This window comes from Hyla sarda, chromosome 5 (assembly GCF_029499605.1).
Source record: "Hyla sarda isolate aHylSar1 chromosome 5, aHylSar1.hap1, whole genome shotgun sequence".
Classification (NCBI taxonomy): Eukaryota; Metazoa; Chordata; class Amphibia; order Anura; family Hylidae; genus Hyla; species Hyla sarda.
In genome coordinates, this window is record NC_079193.1 from 267959716 (window position 1) to 267982786 (window position 23071).

General features: G+C 41.8%; 1 protein-coding gene across 1 annotated transcript in view; it reads left to right on the forward strand.

Annotated features, from left to right (window-relative positions):
- Window positions 1–8910: 8910 nt before the first annotated feature.
- Window positions 8911–23071, forward strand: part of THOC1 (THO complex subunit 1) — a 79733-nt gene continuing 65572 nt past the window's right edge. Inside the window, exons 1-5 of the mRNA XM_056521678.1 lie at window positions 8911–9058; window positions 9176–9249; window positions 9333–9393; window positions 11865–11931; window positions 17396–17514. Of these exons, the coding sequence (XP_056377653.1) occupies window positions 8957–9058; window positions 9176–9249; window positions 9333–9393; window positions 11865–11931; window positions 17396–17514 (423 nt within the window). The 5' untranslated portion in view covers window positions 8911–8956. The remainder of the gene's footprint in view (window positions 9059–9175; window positions 9250–9332; window positions 9394–11864; window positions 11932–17395; window positions 17515–23071) is intronic.

Genomic DNA, 23071 nt, shown 5'->3' on the forward strand with positions numbered 1-23071 from the left:
GGAAAAGACAAAAAATAAATAAACTATTGGGTGAACAGATAGATGATAGGTATGCTCCCAGTCCGTGACACTACACTAGATACCCACAGTGTGTAAAGTATAATAAAAATCTGGTAACAACATATTTACCAGCAAACAATTAAAAACACCAAAATGGATTCCAATGGATGGCTGCACCCAGTTCTACATGGAGTCATCTGAGGGCGGCATCCAAGTACCATAACGGCAGATAATCGCGCCCAGAACAGCAGGATAAGTACTTCGAATTGAGTGTGCCATTACACACTCTTCCATCCTCTATTTAAGGGGCCATCCTTAATACTATATTATGGTCATCTAGTTTAGCATTGGGGCGCAGGTTTTATCATTTCCTGGTCCATTTTTCCTGCATCAAGATATGATGTAATGGGTCTATTACGCATTTGGGTATCTATGTGATTTTCATTATTGTATACCTAGGTGTTAGATATTGAAGATAATTATGCATCTGTTGATCATTACTTCAGTGTATCGAATTGGATTATATTGGTAGCTGCATGCTATGTTTGGTTCCCTGATGAACCCATCATTATTGGACGGTGGAAATGTGTCAGAACATATTATTGGGATCCATCTTGGTGTTTTTAATTGTTTGTGGGTAACGTCAATGGTACTTATGGTATTGGTTTAGTGTGTTTATCACTTATTTGTGCTCCTGTATGTCCAATTATTGTTGGCATTAGTATATTAAGTTAATAAAGGTTAAGTTTTAACATATTGATACATACTTGAGGTTCTCATGTCGGTGATTCTTCTATGATCCAGGAACGTAATTATAAGATATTGTCTAGGTGGTACTGGTGCCTAGTACATGTGCACAAGTTGATTCCATCGGTCCCGGTGACTTGTTGGCGTTGTACTCAACCTACTTGCATACCTGGTGGGACTGTCCTCTTCTCTTGTCCTTCTGGGAATTTGTATTTGAATTTTATAATAAGGTCTCCTCTGACTCTATCACAGTGGAGTTTGTGGAGACCTGAAATCGGGTCCGTAGAATGGAGGAGTTAGCAGTGTCTGTTATGGATAAAACTGACACCTTTGTTAGAACCGACTATCCTGGGACACCTTTCGGGAGTCCCTTGAGTTTTTCTCCTGGGTTGGTTAATTTCGTGTTTTTTTTTTTTTTTTATAAACACAGATTTGCCATAAATACATTGGTTTCTATTTGCAAAGTCCACACTGAAATCTGCAGCAAATCCATACCAAAAGCCTCATGATTTGGTGCAGATTTTATTTAAACACAACACATTTATTTTATACCCTTATACAGGTTCTTCTATTGATAATTATTATATTATATATATATATATATATATATATATATATATATATATATATATATAATGTCCAAAAAATTGCAGCACTACTTTACCACAGTAGACGGGTGCCAGCCCCTCAGGCTCGATCACAGCCAAATGTAGATAACATCAAAATGGTACGGCACTCCAAATATCCAAAAAAATAACTATTTATTCCACATGTCAAACAGTGCGACGTTTCAGCCCCTCAATGGAGCTGAAAAAAGCTCCATTGAGGGGCTGAAACGTCGCACTGTTTGACATGTGGAATAAATAGTTATGTTTTTGGATATTTGGAGTGCCGTACCATTTTGATGTTATATATATATATATATATATATATATATATATATATATATATATATTTCACCGCTCATATATATATATAGCTTATTTTGGACAGGTTTTTTATCTATAGACAGTCCTTTCTCTATAAGTCTTCTATTGAATCGCCCTTTATTGTTTATATACACACATTTTTCTTGTTCATTTTGTTCTTTTCCCTATATTTACTTTTAATTCACTTTGTTATTGTTAGCTGTGGTCTCCGGTCTCCTCCGCCGCCCCACACTGCCATCACATTCTTTATTCTCCTCCTTGCATCTTCTATTTCTTCTGCGTCACGGCGGCCATATTCTCCCCCTCTGAGATCTCGGCCGTTGGTCTCGTGATATGACGCAGTGTGGTGATCACCTGCGTCGCTTCGGCGGGAATCCTGTCAGTCTTTCAAACGGCTGTCAGGATCCTGTCACAGTGCTACTTAAAGATACATTGCATAGTATATACTTCTACATAGTATATTTTATACATTTTCTTTATCTGTATTCTTCTGCCACCTTGTGGATAGCTATTTTACTACCCTCACTAAAGAATTTAATTATCTTTCTATATCTGCTGACTAATATCGCCATTTGCAGATATATATATATATATATATATATATATATATATATATTCAATTTATAATTTATATTCAAATATTCCTCACAGGAATATTTTCACTCCCTCTAAAAAGTAGTGTTGAGCGGCATAGGCCATATTCGAATTCGCGAATATTCGCGAATATATGGACGAATATTCGTCATATATTCGCGAATATTCGCGTTTTATTTTCGCATATGCAAATATTTGCATATGCGAAAATTAACATATGCGAAAATTTGCATATACGAAAACCTGCACAAGCAAAAATTCGCATATGCGAAAATTAGCATATGCACATTTTCGCATATGCGAAAATTCGCGCACCAGTCTCACACAGTAGTATTAGAGCCTTCTTTACACCACACAAGCTGGAAGCAGAGAGGGATGATCACTGTTATGTGTACTGTGAAAAAAAAAAACGGATATTCGTCATTACGAATATATAGTGCTATATTCGCGTATATTCGCGAATATGCGATATTCGCGAATAAAATTCGTATTGTGAATATTCGCGAGCAACACTACTAAAAAGTCCTCTAAGGGAGTACGCCAGGAATCATCCCACAATAATGGACCAAAACCTGGTCATTCTACTGGTGTCACATTAAAACACCCTTTACCCTCTGCCCAAGAGGAAGTTATTTCAAAAAGGGCTCAGAAAGCCGCTAAGCGGTTTAAACCTGATTCCTATAATGACTCAAATTCTGAGGACTCAGATACTTCTCTTACGTTTGATGAAGTCATTATTGAATCTGACTACTTATCTGAGGAGAGCGGAGAACTGGCTGATGACCCTGACAATCAGGAAGAAGGCTCTTTGATGGACTCTGACCTGTCCTATTTTGATCCCTCTCTGATCCGTCACCCCAGGTCTGGGAAATGGCTTACCACCCCTGAAGTGGCAAAATTTCTTTCATTCAGGATTAATAAAAGCTTAGATAGAACCACTCGTAATAAACTAAAAGCAGAGTGTCCAAGACCGACACTGCCACACAATTCTGCACTTACTCCAGAGTTAGACCCTGTCCTTACTAAAATCCTTATGAAAACAGGGAAAAACCCCAAAAAAGGTTTGGACAGAAGTTTTCGTGCTTGCCAAGACAAGCTAATGGATCTCATTGGTCCTCTAACAAAAATTTTGGACATGGCCGAGGAGTCCTCCACCAATAACAGACCCGTTAACACGGAAGTTCTTTTGGGTTGGGCACAACGTGCCATTTGCCTGTTTGGAAACGCTAATTCTGCGCTTTCCATAGAGCGCAAACGCTCGATCCTCATGAAGATCGACCGCCAAATCGCCAACCTTGCCTCCAAAGACCCTGAGAACCCCACGGAAGGCATGCTCTTTGGGGAAGACTTTATCCACAAAATGGGGAAATATGTCGGGCTGTTCTCATCTATCAACAAGGCTCAGACCTCACTCAAAAAAGTTTTTTCCAATCGTGTTTTTGGTAGGGCCGGGGAAGGAAGGAGCAGCTTCCCTGGCCGATCCCTTCCAAACAGACAAAATCCCAAAGGCTCTAACCATACCAACCAATCCTATCAAGGTCTACCAGCGGTTCCACCACCATTCTTCCCATATCGTGCCAGACCCTGTCGGGCTAGAGGACAAAGAGGAGTTCCTCGAGCAAGATCATCTACAGGTAAGTCTCCTTCCTTCTTTCACAGATCTCCCATTAGGCGGAGGAATCATACATTTTTTTGAAAAATTGGAATATGATTACTTCCGACTTCCGGATCTTAAATACTGTATCAGGTTTCCTAATAGAATTTGTTTCTCAACCCATACAATGTTTTCTTCCCAATTTCATTCAGTTCTCAAAAACGGATCTAAATCTGATCAACTCAGAAGTGCAGGATCTTATCTAAAAAAATGCCATTATACCTGTCCCTATGAATTCTCCAGGTTTTCTCAGCAATCTATTTCTGGCAAAAAAAGAAAGGCGGAGGTCACAGACCCATTATCAATCTAAGACTACTCAACAATTTTGTTGTGTACAGGCATTTCAAGATGGAAGGCATCCATCTATTAAGAGATATTTTACTAAAAGACGATTGGATCATCAAGATAGACCAAAAAGATGCCTACTTAACTGTCCCAAATTCACAAATATTTCTCCAATTTCTCTGGAATGACCGAAAATGGCAATTCACCTGCCTCCCATTTGGACTAGCATCAGCCCCATGATGCTTTACAAAACTTCTAAAGCCAGTTATTGCCCTTCTCAGAAGTTGAGGGGTGTGTCTAATTATTTATCTAGACGATATTCTCCTTATGGCTCAATCCGAAGCTCTTCTTCTTGCTCACTATGATGAACATACACATCCTTCATCATACATTACATCAGTACACATATACATCCTTCTTCATACTTTGTAACTATTCTTATTACATTAGTACACATATACATCCTTCATTATACATTACATTAGTACACATATACATCCTTCATCATACACTACATTAGTACACATATACATCCTTCATCATACATTACATTACATTAGTACACATATACATCCTTCTTCATACTTTGTAACTATTCTTATTACATTAGTACACATATACATCCTTTATTATACATTACATTAGTACACATATACATCCTTCATCATACATTACATTAGTACACATATACTTCCTTCATCATACATTACATTAGTACACATATACTTCCTTCATCATACATTACATTAGTACACATATACATCCTTCATTATACATTACATTAGTACACATATACATCCTTCATCATACATTACATTAGTACACATATACATCCTTTATCATACATTACATTACATTAGTACACATATACATCCTTCATCATACATTACATTAGTACACATATACATGCTTCATCATACATTACATTAGTACACATATACATCCTTCATCATACATTACATTACATTAGTACACATATACATCCTTCATTATACATTACATTAGTACACATATACATCCTTCATCATACATTACATTAGTACACATATACATCCTTCATCATACATTACATTAGTACACATATACATCCTTCTTCATACATTACATTAGTACACATATACATCCTTCATTATACATTACATTAGTACACATACACATCCTTCATTATACATTACATTAGTACACATATACATCCTTCTTCATACATTACATTAGTACACATACACATCCTTCATTATACATTACATTAGTACACATATACATCCTTCTTCATACATTACATTAGTACACATATACTTCCTTCATCATACATTACATTAGTACACATATACTTCCTTCATCATACATTACATTAGTACACATATACTTCCTTCATCATACATTACATTAGTACACATATACATCCTTCATTATACATTACATTAGTACACATATACATCCTTCATCATACATTACATTAGTACACATATACATCCTTCATCATACATTACATTAGTACACATATACTTCCTTCATCATACATTACATTACATTAGTACACATATACATCCTTCATTATACATTACATTAGTACACATATACATCCTTCATCATACATTACATTACATTAGTACACATATACATCCTTCATTATACATTACATTAGTACACATATACATCCTTCATCATACATTACATTAGTACACATATACATCCTTCATCATACATTACATTAGTACACATATACATCCTTCTTCATACATTACATTAGTACACATACATCCTTCATTATACATTACATTAGTACACATACACATCCTTCATTATACATTACATTAGTACACATATACATCCTTCATCATACATTACATTAGTACACATATACATCCTTCATCATACATTACATTAGTACACATATACATCCTTCTTCATACATTACATTAGTACACATATACATCCTTCATTATACATTACATTAGTACACATACACATCCTTCATTATACATTACATTAGTACACATATACATCCTTCTTCATACATTACATTAGTACACATATACTTCCTTCATCATACATTACATTAGTACACATATACTTCCTTCATCATACATTACATTAGTACACATATACTTCCTTCATCATACATTACATTAGTACACATATACATCCTTCATTATACATTACATTAGTACACATATACATCCTTCATCATACATTACATTAGTACACATATACATCCTTCATTATACATTACATTAGTACACATATACTTCCTTCATCATACATTACATTACATTAGTACACATATACATCCTTCATCATACATTACATTAGTACACATATACATCCTTCATCATACATTACATTAGTACACATATACATCCTTCTTCATACATTACATTAGTACACATATACATCCTTCATTATACATTACATTAGTACACATACACATCCTTCATTATACATTACATTAGTACACATATACATCCTTCTTCATACATTACATTAGTACACATACACATCCTTCATTATACATTACATTAGTACACATATACATCCTTCTTCATACATTACATTAGTACACATATACTTCCTTCATCATACATTACATTAGTACACATATACTTCCTTCATCATACATTACATTAGTACACATATACATCCTTCATTATACATTACATTAGTACACATATACATCCTTCATCATACATTACATTAGTACACATATACATCCTTCATTATACATTACATTAGTACACATATACTTCCTTCATCATACATTACATTACATTAGTACACATATACATCCTTCATTATACATTACATTAGTACACATATACATCCTTCATCATACATTACATTACATTAGTACACATATACATCCTTCATCATACATTACATTAGTACACATATACATCCTTCATCATACATTACATTAGTACACATATACATCCTTCATCATACATTACATTACATTAGTACACATATACATCCTTCATTATACATTACATTAGTACACATATACATCCTTCATCATACATTACATTAGTACACATATACATCCTTCATCATACATTACATTAGTACACATATACATCCTTCTTCATACATTACATTAGTACACATATACATCCTTCATTATACATTACATTAGTACACATACACATCCTTCATTATACATTACATTAGTACACATATACATCCTTCATTATACATTACATTAGTACACATACACATCCTTCATTATACATTACATTAGTACACATATACATCCTTCTTCATACATTACATTAGTACACATACACATCCTTCATTATACATTACATTAGTACACATATACATCCTTCTTCATACATTACATTAGTACACATATACATCCTTTATCATACATTACATTAGTACCCATATACATCCTTCATCATACATTACATTACATTAGTACACATATACATCCTTCATTATACATTACATTAGTACACATATACATCCTTCATCATACATTACATTAGTACACATACACATCCTTCATCATACATTACATTACATTAGTACACATATACATCCTTCATCATACATTACATTATTACACATACACATCCTTCATCATACATTACATTACATTAGTACACATATACATCCTTCATCATACATTACATTAGTACACATATACATCCTTCATTATACATTACATTAGTACACATATACATCCTTCATCATACATTACATTAGTACACATACACATCCTTCATCATACATTACATTAGTACACATACACATCCTTCATCATACATTACATTAGTACACATATACATCCTTCATCATACATTACATTATTACACATACACATCCTTCATCATACATTACATTACATTAGTACACATATACATCCTTCATCATACATTACATTACATTAGTACACATATACATCCTTCTTCATACATTACATTAGTACACATATACATCCTTCATCATACATTACATTACATTAGTACACATATACATCCTTCTTCATACATTACATTAGTACACATATACATCCTTCTTCATACATTACATTAGTACACATATACATCCTTCATCATACATTACATTATTACACATACACATCCTTCATCATACATTACATTAGTACACATATACATCCTTTTTCATACATTACATTAGTACACATATACATCCTTCATTATACATTACATTAGTACACATATACATCCTTCATCATACATTACATTAGTACACATATACATCCTTCATCATACATTACATTATTACACATACACATCCTTCATCATACATTACATTAGTACACATATACATCCTTCATCATACATTACATTAGTACACATATACATCCTTCATTATACATTACATTAGTACACATATACATCCTTCATCATACATTACATTAGTACACATATACATCCTTCATCATACATTACATTATTACACATACACATCCTTCATTATACATTACATTAGTACACATACACATCCTTCATCATACATTACATTAGTACACATATACATCCTTCATCATACATTACATTAGTACACATATACATCCTTCATTATACATTACATTAGTACACATATACATCCTTCATCATACATTACATTAGTACATATACATTCTTCTTCATCATCATCATCCATCCAGATACACACAGCATAAGCCCATCTACACCGCCAAATACAATAGAGTTCCACACACCGGCTAGAACGTCACAGGTTCACCGGAAGTTTTCTCAGGGCTCCTTTTCTGTGGCTGATGGTACCGGTGACGTCATCGGGATGCGCCGCTGAGACTTGTAACTGGTGCAATATGTCTCCGCCGTTGTTCAGTCTTCCTGAGGCGCGGAGTAAACTTACGGTAAGAGAGGTCGGTGTGACTTTCCGGTCCCGGAGATGTCACGTTGTGTGCAGTTGTGTGACCGTGTCGTCCATGGTGGTTGTGTATAATAAGCGCCCGCTCCTTGTGTTTGATCAGGCTGCGACCAGAGAAGCGGTGCCCGGGAAGAACATCAAGCACCTACTGAACGTGTTCGGCCAGGTCCCCGGCAGGTAGGCACGTGATCACTGGGCATGCTGAGCCTTCTTGTCCTCACTGTGTGCGGCCAGTTACTATGCATTGTCTTGTCTTACAGCGAAAATGAGAAGAAGCCGACCCTCGACCAAGTCTTCAGAGTGGTCCTGGAGGAGGAGATTGTAAGTCATCTGTGAGGGGACATGATCAGTTCTCCCATTGTCTTATGTACTGTGTGTTTACAGATCTCTGCTTGCAGCTAGTGAATGGAACACTTTTATTTACTTACAGGATTACCTGTCAGAATGGTGGGGCATATGCACTGATGCTCCATTCACTTGTCATGGCACTGCCATAGATAGGAGGGTCCCATAGTGAGTGATTAGAGGGGCAGTACACACACGACTGCTGCTCCATACTGACAGGAGACTGGGGGCCCTGTGTTCCTGTGATCATACGCTTATCCCCTCTGTGTGGTCAGACTGGGCTAAAACAGAAAGGGAAAAAAAAATCAACTTTTACCTACAAGCCCGGATCTGCCCCCATCCACCCATGATAGTGGTGAGTCCTGGGAAGTGCCAATCACTGGCAGAGACAAATGAAGCTTCAAGGGGTAGTCCAGTGGTGAAAAACTTATCCTCTATCCTTAGGATAGGGGATAAGTTTGAGATCGCGGAGGGTCCGACTGCTGGGGCCCCCTGCGATCTCTCTGTACGGGGCCCAGGCTCTCCGGCCAGATAGCGGGTGTCGACCTCCGCACGAAGCGGCGGCCGACACGCCCCCTCAATACATATCTATGGCAGAGCCAGAGATTGCCGAAGGCAGCGCTTCGGCTCTGCCATAGAATTGTATTGAGGGGGCGTGTCGGACGCTGCTTTGTGCGGAGGTCAACACGCCCCCTTCCCGCGGGCTGTCGGGGCTCCGGACAGGAGATCGCAGGGGGCCCCAGCGGTCGGACCCCCGCGATCTGCAACTTATCCCCTATCCTTAGGATAGGGGATAAGTTGTTCACCACTGGGTCACCACTGGACTTCGCCTTCGGCAATCTCCGGCTCTGCCATAGAGATGTATTGAGGGGGCGTGTCGGCCGCCGCCTCGTGCGGAGGTCGACACCCGCTATCTCGGCGGAGAGCCGGGGCCCCGTACAGAGAGATCGCAGGGGGCCCCAGCGGTCGGACCCCCCGCGATCTCCAACTTATCCCCTATCCTTAGGATAGGGGATAAGTTTTTCACCACTGGACTACCCCTTTAAAGCAGAATACACTGCTCTATTGAAACTGGGTGCTGTGGGACAGAAACAGAGGGGTATAAGGGCTCAGATTTGCTGTTGAAGGTTTACTATTATCAAAAAGACTTTTGACATGTGTAGGCATGTCAAAAGTTTTGATAGCACTGGGTCTCACTTCTGAGACCTTCTTCTGTCAGGAATTATAAGCCAGGAAAATGCACAGCATCCACTTCCCAGCCAGCAGATCCAACTTATTTACTACATAGAGTTCTATAGTGGAAAGGTTGGATTTGACTAACAGTTGAGGAGTGAAGCGTGCTGCCACGCACTTCACCTGGTTGTAACTTTCAATTGCTGCAGGTCTCAGAAGTGAGACACGGTGTGATCAAAACTTTTGACATGTCTTGTCAACAAGTAAGAAATGTTTTTTTTTTTGTTTCTCAATGCTAATAAACCTTTAAAGGGGTACTCCGGTGGAATTTTTTTTTTTTTTTTTAAAGAATTGGTGCCAAAAAGTCTTGTAAATTACTTCTATTTAAAAATGTTAATCCTTTCAGCTGCTGTATACTACAGAGAAAGTTGTGTAGTTCTTTTCAGTCTGACCACACTGCTCTCTGCTGACATCTCTGTCCGTGCCAGGAACTGTCCAGAGCAGGAGAGGTTTGCTATGGGGATTTGCTCCTGCTCTGGACAGTTCCTGACACGGACAGAGGTGTCAGCAGAGAGCAGTGTGGTCAGCCAGAAAATAACTATGCAACTTCCTGATTAAGACTAAGATTTTTAAATAGAAGTGATTTACAAATCTGTTTAACTTTCTTGTACCAGTTGATCTGGAAAAAAATGGTTTTCCACAAGAGTACCCTTTTAAGTGAATACAACAGAAAACTCACTAAATGCATTAGCACTGTATGGTATATGCATTGCAATCGCCTGAAAATCCTCTACTCTGTGGCGGTTTAGTTGGTTGTTGATTGTAGAAGTTCTATGTTTTAAAGTGGTTGTCCAAATTTATAAGAATGAATAAAACAAGTCTGGCAGGTATGGATGCTTTCATGTATCTCCTGAGTTGTTTTTAGACGTTAATTGTTGGTCTTACCCCATGTGAAATGTATTTTATTATACCTGACACAATGGGCATAGTTCAAAACACCCTTTACTGCCAGATAATCCCTTTAGCCAAAAAGGGAATAATATAGGGTAAGACCGAGTGACAGGTTTACTTTAATGTGCTGGATTAAATAGGCCATAACTTGTGAAAGGTTGTATAAGCCCCTTAGATGCATATTCAGACTGCTGATTGGCTGAGCAGGCAATACACATGCTGACACCCTAACCATAAGAAGCAGAGTATGTGTTTACAAAAAAATCTAAATTTTGCTTTAAATTTACACTTTTTGTAACTACCATCCTCTTTCCTAAATGCAGATAAATCAAGCTTCGTGTGACAACTGTCTTGCGATTATTTCACTTGCTATCAACGGAGTTTCAGAAGGTAAGAAGAATCGCTACAGAAAAAGTATTACCAAAACTAGAACGTTCAATTGTTATGTATTGCTGTGCGTCAGTTGCAGCAAGCTTATACAGTTGACTATACTTCCTAATTAAAGGATTTTTCTGATCTCGTAACTTGTGTGCAAATAGTTTGAATGCATTGTGATTAATCATCTGCCCTGTACAGCCTCTGTGATCACCGGTGGGGAGGGGTCAGTTGTATCTGGCGCTCCCATAGACAAACGGGTGACTTCTACCATTCCATGGGGCAAGAATAGCCAGGGCCCAGCCTCTGAGACCTCCCCTGCAATCACTTTTTATTTACTTTTTAATGTAGTATTGACGAGGGATCGACCGATAACTTTTTTTTAGGACCGATACCGATAATCGGTGGAGGTTAGGGCCGATAGCCGATAACTTATACCGATATTCCGGTATAAGTTATCGGCTATTTATCCCCCCGCGACACCGCTGCAGATCATTGATTTAAAGCGGGTGCTTTAAATCAATGCACTGCAGTGGCTTTTGCGGTGCCATAGACCGCCGCCGCCACCACCTGCTTCTCTCCCCCTACCTGTCAGGGTGGTCCGGGCCATTCATCCTTCCTGTAGTGTCTGGCGGCATTCCGGGTGGAGGGTGAACCGGTCCGGGCTGTCCTTCTTCTCCGGGGGTCATCTTCTACACTCCGGGCAGGCTCCGGCCTAGTAACGCAGCATAGACGCCGCTGCGCAGTGATGCCCGTGCGCAGCGACGCACCTGACGTCACAGCTTAGCGGCGTCTATGCAGCGTACTAGGCCGGAGCCTGCCCGGAGTGGAGAAGATGAACCCCGGAGAAGGACAGCCCAGACCGATTCACCCTCCACCCGGAATGCCGCCGGACACTACAGGAAGGATGGATGGCCCGGACCACCCCCATTACAGGTAAGTTTAATGTTTTTTATTGACTCGGAGGGTGGGGGAGGGGCCCGACCGGTATAGCGGTATGGGCAAAAATCCATACCGTGGGAGAGAAAAAAAACGGTATCCGGTTTATACCGCTATACCGCCCAGCACTACGGTGGGGGGTGCGACGCGGTGCGGTGGGTCAGGGGGGGGGGGGGGGGTCGTGGGGGGCGGTCCCGGGGTGGTGGGGGGGGGCATTATTGGCAAGGTAATTGCCGATACCGATGATGCCCAAAATCGTGATTATTGGCCGATAATATCGGCCATACCGATAATCGGTCGATCCCTAGTATTGACCCTTCAAAGCGGCAGCCAATCATTGGTATCATTGAACTTTCTCATTACATATACACTCAGCTTTAGGTTGGTTAGTCAGTCCGTTGGTTTTTACATAGTGTAGATGGAGTTTAGGGAAAAGCCTTTTTGGTCATTTATTATACTGATGTCGGCAGTCTCTGTCTCTATTAATAACTGAACCTATGTTGTTGGAAACAGCATCAAGACAAGGCAATGAAGGAATATAGCAGTGTCATTATAGAAGTAATTACAGGAGACGTAAAATGACCTTATGATACCATTGTATTAGCAATGTAAGATTCATTGATGCCCAACAAGCCCCTGTTTGAATCTTATTCTGGGCATACATTTGTGTGAATAAAGAGAGATAGGGCTTGAGAAAGACTGCTTGATGCAGTTAAAATGGTTAATTTGTATTTTCTGTATGATGGGATAAAACACACCTTAAAGATAAACTCCAATGAAATTATTATTATTTTTAATTTTTTTAATCCCTTATTCTGGGCTGCCGGTATAAAAATAAAAAAAATTCACTTATCTTCTGCCAATATCACCCTGTCCTCCAGCCCCATGTCCTCTTCTGGCTTTTAGTATACAACACATAATACTGCAGATCATCTTATTGGCTGCAATGTCCAGCTTCGGCTGGTGATAGGCTAAGCTGTAGTGTCATGTAACAGGCCCGATCACCAGGGAGAACACTGGACTTGGACTCGTTACATGACATTGCTGCTCAGCCTATCATTGGCCAAGGCGAACATGGCTGTGGCCAGCGGTTAGCTGAATCCGCACTATAATGTGTCGGGCACCAAAGGCCAGGAGGACTGGGCCAGAGGACAGGACGGTGATATCGATGGCACCGGGGGAGCAGCAGGAACCAAGAAAATGTTTATTTATATTCCAGCACCCTATGCATAAGGGATTAAAATAAAATGTTTTCATTGGAGTTCTCCATAACATTGTTACCAAGGATTGGAGTGCTGTGAGTCTTCTTAGTTTAGCTGGATAGGGGTGTGTGTGTGTGTGTGTGTGTGTGTGTGTGTGTGTGTGTGTGTGTGTATGTATGTATGTGTGTATATATATATATATATATATATATATATATATATATATATATATATATATATAATATATAATCGTATAAGCCGAGACCCCTAATTTCAACCCAAAATCCCAGGAAAAGTTATTAACTCGAGTATAAGCCTAGGGTGGGAAATACCTCATCCCCCCCTGTCATCATCCAGACCCGTCATTAACATCCTCATCATCATCCCACACATCCCCCCTTCATCATCCCCTTGTCATCATCCCACACATCCCCCCCTTCATCATCCCCTTATCATCCCGCACATCCCCCCTTCATCATCCCCTTATCATCCCACACATCCCCCCTTCATCATCCCCTTGTAATCATCCCACACCCCCCCCCTTCATCATCCCCACCCCCCTTCATCATCCCCACACCCCCCCTTCATCATCCTCTTCTCATCATTCGCCCTCAGTGGTCTTCAACCTGCGGACCTCCAGAGGTTTCAAAACTACAACTCCCAGCAAGCCCGGGCAGCCATCGGCTGTCCGGGCTTGCTGGGAGTTGTAGTTTTGAAACCTCCGGAGGTCCGCAGGTTGAAGACCACTGCGGCCTTCAACATCATCCAGCCCCCTCTCACCCCCTTTAGTTCTGAGTACTCACCTCCGCTCGGCGCTGGTCCGGTCCTGCAGGACTGTCCAGAGAGGAGGTGGTCCGGTGAGGAGGTGGTCCGGGCTGCTATCTTCACTGGGGGCGCCTCTTCTCCGCGCTTCCGGCCCGGAATAGAGGCGTTGCCTTGACAATGACGCAGAAGTACGTTGGCAATGAACGCACCTCTGCGTCGTTGTCACGGCAACGTGACTATTCTGAGGCCGGGCCCGAAGCGCTTAGAAGAGGCCTCCCCGGTAAAGATAGCAGCCCGGAACCGGTATCCCACCGGACCACCTCCTCACCGGACAGTCCTGCAGCACCGGACCAGCGCCGAGCGGAGGTGAGTACTCAGAACTAAAGGGGGTGAGAGGGGGCTGGATGATGTTGAAGGCCGCAGTGGTCTTCAACCTGCGGACCTCCGGAGGTTTCAAAACTACAACTCCCAGCAAGCCCGGACAGCCGATGGCTGCCCGGGCTTGCTGGGAGATGTAGTTTTGAAACCTCTGGAGGTCCGCAGGTTGAAGACCACTGCGGGTGGGGGAGTTCACTCGAGTATAAGCCGAGGGGGTTGTTTTCAGCACGAAAAATCGTGCTGAAAAACTCGGCTTATACTTGAATATATATATATATATATATATATATATATATATATATATATATATATATATATATATATATATTTATTCATTCCTGGTCTATATTTTACAATATCTAATATTTCACCCACTTTGCAGATCTGGAGGGGTGTTTTTACAGTACATGTGACGTGATTAATTGATACATTTAGGCTATGTTCACACAGTATTTTTTTCAACCATAAAAATGTCAATTTACAGCTAAATGTAATGTCCCAAAAGTCAATGGTGGCTGATTCACATTAGGTAAAACTTTTATGCCTTTAAAAGTTAAATGGGCACGGTCACCAACTTTATTTTTTGATATGTTGTAGTACTTATGTACTACAACATATCTCTAGTATACTTTTATTTTTTTAATTAAAAGGGTTTAATTTACATTTGAAAACCGGCCACTAGGGGTCTCCCTCCTAGTGGCCGGCTGCAGCCTGGCGTGACGTCACGCCTGAAAAAGGACTGATTTTGGCCTGGCAATCAGTCCTTTTTCAGTTAGGCTGCACTCGATCCCTGCCTGTCAATCAGACCGGCAGGGAGCGAGCGCATTGGCTCCCCGGGCACTGGCTGGGAGGCCACTCCTCCCGCACATCGCCGCTGCCGCCTCGTCGCCGCCACTGTCCCTGCACGCCCGCTGCCGGACTCTGCAGTAAGCGCTGCTGCGGGGATCCGATCATTCAGAACCCGTACGGAGGTCCCCTCTCCTTCCTCCGTCCGGCTCCCGGTGTCTCCTGCTCTGGTCTGTGATCGAGCAGACCAGAGCAGGAGATGACCGATAATACTGATCTGTTCTATGTCCTATACATAGAACAGATCAGTATTAGCAATCATGCTATTGCTATGAATAGTCCCCTATGGGGACTATTCAAGTGTAAAAAAAAAAAAAATTTAAAAGTAAAAGTAAAAAAAAAAGTTAAAAATCCCCTCCCCCAATAAAAAAGTAAAACGTCCGTTTTTTCCTATTTTACCCCCAAAAAGCGTAAAAAACTTTTTTTTATAGACATATTTGGTATCACCGCGTGCGTAAATGTCCGAACTATTAAAATAAAATGTTAATGATCCCGTACAGTGAACGGCGTGAACGAAAAAAAAAAAAGTCCCAAATTCCTACTTTTTTAATACATTTTATTATAAAAAATGTATTAAGTTTTTTATATGCAAATGTATCAAAAAAAAGTACAGATCATGGCGCAAAAAATGAGCCCCCATACCGCCACTTATACGGAAAAATAAAAAAGTTAGAGGTCATCAAAATAAAGGGATTATAAACGTACTAATTTGGTTAAAAAGTTTGTGATTTTTTTTAAGCGCAACAATAATATAAAAGTATATAATAATGGGTATAATTTTAATCGTATTGACCCTCAGAATAAAGAACATACGTAATTTTTACCATAAATTGTACGGTGTGAAAACAAAACCTTCCAAAATTAGCAAAATTGCGTTTTTCGTTTTCATTTCCCCACAAAAATAGTGTTTTTTGGTTGCGCCATACATTTTATGATTTAATGAGTTTATGTCATTACAAAGGACAACTGGTCGCGCAAAAAACAAGCCCTCATACTGGTCTGTGGATGAAAATATAAGAGTTATGATTTTTAGAAGGCGAGGAGGGAAAAAATGAAAACGTAAAAATTTAATTGTCTGAGTCCTTAAGGCCAAAATGGGCTGAGTCCTTAAGGGGTTAAGCACGAGATCCTTTTTTTTTTCCAGCTGACGATTGCTCAGTAATCATCATCATCAATTTTTTTGGAACTTCTTTTTGGCTGGTTTTATCTCAAAAACGGTTTCTAAATTACATGATATCATGTGCTGAAAATACAGACCAAAAAACTGTGAGTGGTCATAACCTTATTCCTCAAATATATTCCATGTCTCTGTTATTTATAACTGTCAATATGACTTTATTTCCCCTTAGGTATATGCACGGCTACCACTCCATTTGTTCTTCTGGGAGATGTCCTTGACTGCCTTCCTCTGGATCACTGTGATAAAATTTTCACATTTGTGGAGAAAAATGTTGGAACATGGAAATCCGTAAGTGTATTAATTAGTTAATGTTGCATAAGTAGCCTTTAATAATTCGGTAGTATTGTTTGTTACTTACATGGTAGCAACTATTATAAAAATTCCTATTTTCTTTAGTTTTTGTGCTATTTCTAAATCTGTGCTACAAGTGTCAGGCTGTGTTGTGTGGTACGTGTGTGGTACGATGTGTCCAAACCACGGACAAGACACTAGGGGAGATTTATTAATACCAGCGCAGAGGAAAAGTTGCCCATAGCAACCAATCAGATTGCTGCTTTAATTTTTAAAAGGTCTCTGAAAAATAAATATAATAAAAATGTGTTGAGTAGCAATGAAAGCTGAAGGTACATCAGCCCTTATGATGTGTATTAATTAGTTAATGTTGCATAAGTAGCCTTTAATAATTCGGTAGTATTGTTTGTTACTTACATGGTAGCAACTATTATAAAAATTCCTATTTTCTTTAGTTTTTGTGCTATTTCTAAATCTGTGCTACAAGTGTCAGGCTGTGTTGTGTGGTACGAGTGGTACGATGTGTCCAAACCACGGACAAGACACTAGGGGAGATTTATTAATACCAGCGCAGAGGAAAAGTTGCCCATAGCAACCAATCAGATTGCTGCTTTAATTTTTAAAAGGTCTCTGAAAAATAAATATAATAAAAATGTGTTGAGTAGCAATGAAAGCTGAAGGTACATCAGCCCTTATGATGATATCAACTCTCACTGACGTTGATGTTGTATCAGAAGCCATTATTAACCTTCATTAAAGGTGTATTCCAGGGAAAAAAATTATTTGACTATGCTACAGGGGCTGTAAAGTTAGTGTAGTTCATAATATAGTGTCTGTACCTGTGTGTGACGTTTTCTCACATTTCTTCTGTGATTTTCACCCCAATATTTTTAACAGCATACAAAATGATTGTCTCAGATTTTTCCCAGGTTGCAATGTGGCCTAGACCTGACCTCACTAGTCAGCTGATGACAGGGAGCCTGTCTGCTTCAATGGGTGGAGGGATCAATCTGCAACTAATGCAGCAGCTGTAGGCACCCTGATTGAAAACCACAGGTCTTTTGAATTGATGCAGCTCAATTATGTTTCAATGGGTGGGGTGGCTGATGTGTGGGAGGGAGGAAAATTTAATTGTGGGATTTGTAGTTAAAAAAAAAAAAAAAAAAAAAAGTCAAACAGGAAATACCAGTTCACAAAAAGCTAGCCACAGTGTTATGGTAATCTCACAACATAGCCATTTAGCCCCAAGACAAGCGCAGATCCTTCCTAAGCTTGTCCATTACTGCCTGCCAGGTACATACTAAAATCACCTTATGGTGGAGAACCCCTTTAACTGTGTTATGGGACTGTCCTTCTATTAATTACCATACTCGTTTTAAGGGCCTTAAAGGTGTCCCACCTGGCTACTTCCAGCTTTTCCTGCTCTTTCAGCCTGTTTTCTGGGTTAGAAAAGCAGAAATGCAATTTTTGTTACTCTCATTGACTTTAATGGAAGTTGCGCAAACCACGTAGCCCTGCAAGGTACTCTCTCTACATAACTCTGGGAGTTACATAAACAGCGTGGCTCACGGTACTACACTGTTTATTCAACTCCTATTAAAGTCAATGGGAGTTAAGCAAATTGTGTAACTTCCCTGCGTCGGCTATTTTTGGCTTTCCTGACCACCTCTGGCTAACAGGCTGGAGGAGTGTGAAAAGTTGGAAGTAACCAGGTGGGACAATATGCAGTTTTGCCAGTGAAGAGTTATGGCATTTGACTTAGTATGGTAAAACACAAATGGAGAAACATAGCCACACATCCACCATTTGAATTTTGATCTACTTGCTTCTCAGTATAATTTTAAAAGAACAGGTTGTTAGTATACATTTTGATCAAAAAGTACAAACTCACTCTCCACGTCAAAGCCACCTAGTCAGAGTGATTCCCTAACCTAACACTGGCGTAGCGCGGGGCGGCGACCACCGCCTCCGAGACCCCATGCCCACAAGGGGAACGTCCCAGTCGCCAAGCAGCCCCACTGCTGCCTGACCAAGCCCCTGGCTTTGGGCCGCACAACCCCACAGACAGAGCATCACAGAAACAATGGCCGCCACAGAGAACAACACCAGTTTTAACACTTACATTCTCCCAGCCCTCTGGTAGGGAGCACATGGTAAGGAGGAAACCCTTATGCAGTCTCCTGCTAATTAAAAACGCCTGGGCCGAATGGGTGGAGTGAAGTGCTGGCCATGGAAGAAGGGAGAGACTACAATTGTACAGCAAAAATAGAGAAACATAGCTGCACATCCACCATATGTATGAGAAGCAAGTAGATCAAAATACAAATGGTGGATGTGTGGCTATGTTTCTCTATTTGTGTTGTACAATTGTAGTCTCTCCCTTCTTCCATAGCCAGCACTCCACTCTACCCATTCTGCCCAGGCGTTTTTTAATTAGCAGGAGACTGCATAAGGGTTTCCTCCTTACATTCTCCCAGATCTTTAGGGGCACCTATAGGAGCACATGGTAAGTGTTCACACTGGTGTAGTTCACTGTGGCGGCCATTGTTCCTGTGAAGCTTTGTGGGGTGGTGCGGCCAAGGGGCTTGGTCGGGCAGCAGTGGTGCTGCCTGGCCACTGGGTCGTTCCCCTGGTGAGCTTGGTGTCTCGGAGGCAGTGGTTGCCGCCCGGCGCTACGCCAGTGTTAGGTTAGGAATCCACTATGACTAGGTGGCCTTGACGCGGCGAGTGGGCTTGTACTTTTTGATCAAAATGTATACTAACAACCCGTTCGTTTTTTAAATTATGCTGAGAGGCAAGTAGATTAAAATACAAATGGTGGATGTGCAGCTATGTTTCTCTAATTTTGTTGACTTTGTTGTAGATGGCAATGCATTTCCTAGCAAAATCCGCAAAAAGTTTATTCTTTTTGCAGATTCTGGAAATATGATTTTCTTGGCAGAAACACTTGTCGCGGAAATTCCACTGTGTGAACAGTGCAGTAGAATCCCATTGAAATCAATGGGACTTTGCTGCAGTGGAATTCCGCGCGGACATTCTGGCGTTGGAACATAGTCTTATATTGCTGAGGCCAGTGTTTGCAATGACTGCAGCGATCTAAGCAATCCCAGTGGGGAGAATCAGAGTGGCAATGCTGAAAGAGGGGAAGAATAAAGGTACTCAGTCATCAGATTATACCCTTATAACTGTGGCAACTTCTCAGGGAGCAGAGCGGTGATGTTGGTCACAGCCTGGAGCGTGGTGACTACTACAGGATGTCTCACACCCTGATGACTACTTGCGGGACAATTTTAAAAGGCCTTTTCTTCATGAGAGAGGGCAGGCAGGAGGACATAGTGAAAAAGCTGATTTCTCGGTCGGAACCATTGGGGAACACGGAACCGTGAGTACATGCTCTTTCCACTAGGAGGCGCTGATGCTAGGCATAGAAAGAAAAAAGTCGGCTCCTCCTGGCAGGATATATCCTGCCTACTGACCCTGAGCTAATCAGTTTTAGCTTAGTGTCCTAGAAGGCAGACACAGGTCTGGAGCTCTCTCCAGACCTGGTCTTTTTTGTTTTTTTTAGTTAGGGCCTGTGTTAGGTTCTTTTATCCTTTTATTTTCTTGTTTTTAGGTGGGGGTTCAGGAGCATGGCGCTACCTGTTCCCCCATTTGCGGCTAAGGGGCATGAGACATAAATGTATGCACCGTTAACTCCTTCCTGCCAAAGGCCAGCGCCTGGGGTTGCACCTTGGGTCCAGGCCGAATGGTGGCTGCCGTGGAGGTGGTTCTGTTCGCCCAGTTTCATTATCACCCCTCCAGCTGGACATTCTGACCAGGTGGGACAAGTCTCCGTTATCCCTGGATTGGTGGATCCTTTTGCCTCCAGCTGTACGGTGGTCCCTCCTTTGGTGGCTCCATTCTCCCCTCCTTCAGGGGAGGTCCTTCCTTCCCCCTCCACTGGCAGATCGTGTCGACTGATGCGGGTCTCCAGGGCTGGGGGGGGGGGTTTCGGGACCTTACAGTCCAGGGTCGCTGGTTCCTCCTTCAGGATCAGGTGGTCGGGGTTCAATCGGACAACGCGATGGCTGTTGCATACATCAATCGCTAAGGCGGCACACAAAGTTGCTCGGCGATGGAGGAGGTCTCCAGGATTCTGACCTGGGCTGAGGCTTGAGTTCCCACTCTCTCCGCGATCCACATTCCGGGGGTGGAAAATTGGGAAGCGGACTTTCTCGGTCGTTTTTCGGTTGACCCGGGGGAGTTGTCTCTCCATCCGGAGGTTTTTGCACAGATCTGCGATCTCTGAGGGACTCCGGACGTGGATCTCTTTGTCTCGCCACAACAACAGGGTTCCCCGATTTGTGGCGAAGTCGCGAGACCCTCTGGCTCTGGTGGACGCTCCTAATCATTCCGTGGTCATCTTTCCGTCTTCCGTACCTTTTTCCACCTCTCCCTCTCCTGCCCAGGGTTCTGTAGAAACTCAAGGCGGAGGGCGTTTCCGCCATTCTGGTGGCCCCAGACTGGCCTAGACGCATGTGGTACGCAGACGTGATTCGGCTTGTCACCTACGTTCCACTGCGTCTTCCACTTCGCCCCGATCTGCTCTCCCAGGGCCCTCTCTGCCACCCTAGTTTACTGTCACTGGATTTGACAGCATGGTGGTTGAAACCGCGGTTTTGAGGGCTCAGGGATTTTCCTTCGGGGTGATTCGTACCATGCTTTGGGCCCAAAAGCCCTCCTCCGCCAGGATTTACCACCACACTTGAAAGGCTTATTTCCGGTGGTGAGGCGCAGTCCGTTTCCCCGGTCATTTTTTTTTTCCTTTCCGCGCCTTCTGGCATTTCTCCAATCCGGGTTGGATCAGCATTTGACCCTCAGCTCTCTTAAGGGTCAAGTGTCTGCTCTTTCTATTCTTTTTCAGTGACAGTTGGTTTCTAATTGTCAAGTCCGCACCTTTCTGCAGGGCGTGGCCCATGCAGTGCCAACTTTCAGGTCTCCCACTCCTCCTTGGGACATCAACTTGGTGCTTGGGGCTTTGAGGGAAGCTCCGTTCCAACCTCTTCGGGACACTTCTCGAGGGATGCTTTTCGTTTTCAATTAGCCTTGCCGGGGACGGAACGAGCGGTGACTCCACCGGAGTTTACCTCCGCCCCTCCACCTCTTCGGGAGACGGCACCGCTACATCGGCCTCCCGAAGCTGTGGCCCGGCGGGAGCTTATTCCTGTCCGGGCTGCTTTCGGTTACAGTTAGCCTCGCCGGGGTGCTGAACTAGCGGTGCCTCCACCGGAGTTTAGCTCCGCCCCCTCTGCTTTTCGGGAGGCGGCGCCGCTACACCTGCCTCCCGAAGCTGCGGCCCGGCGTGAGCTTCTCCTGTCCGGGCTGCTTTTGGTTACAGTTTGTCTCGCCGGGGGCAGAACTAGCGGTGCAGCCACCGGAGTTGAGCTCCGCCCCCTTCACCTTTTCAGGAGGCAGCACTGCTTTCTACACCGGCCTCCCGAAGCTGCAGCCCCTGGGAGCTTCTCCTGTCCGGGCTGCTTTCTGTCTCTGTCAGCCTCGGAGCTATGCGGCTTAG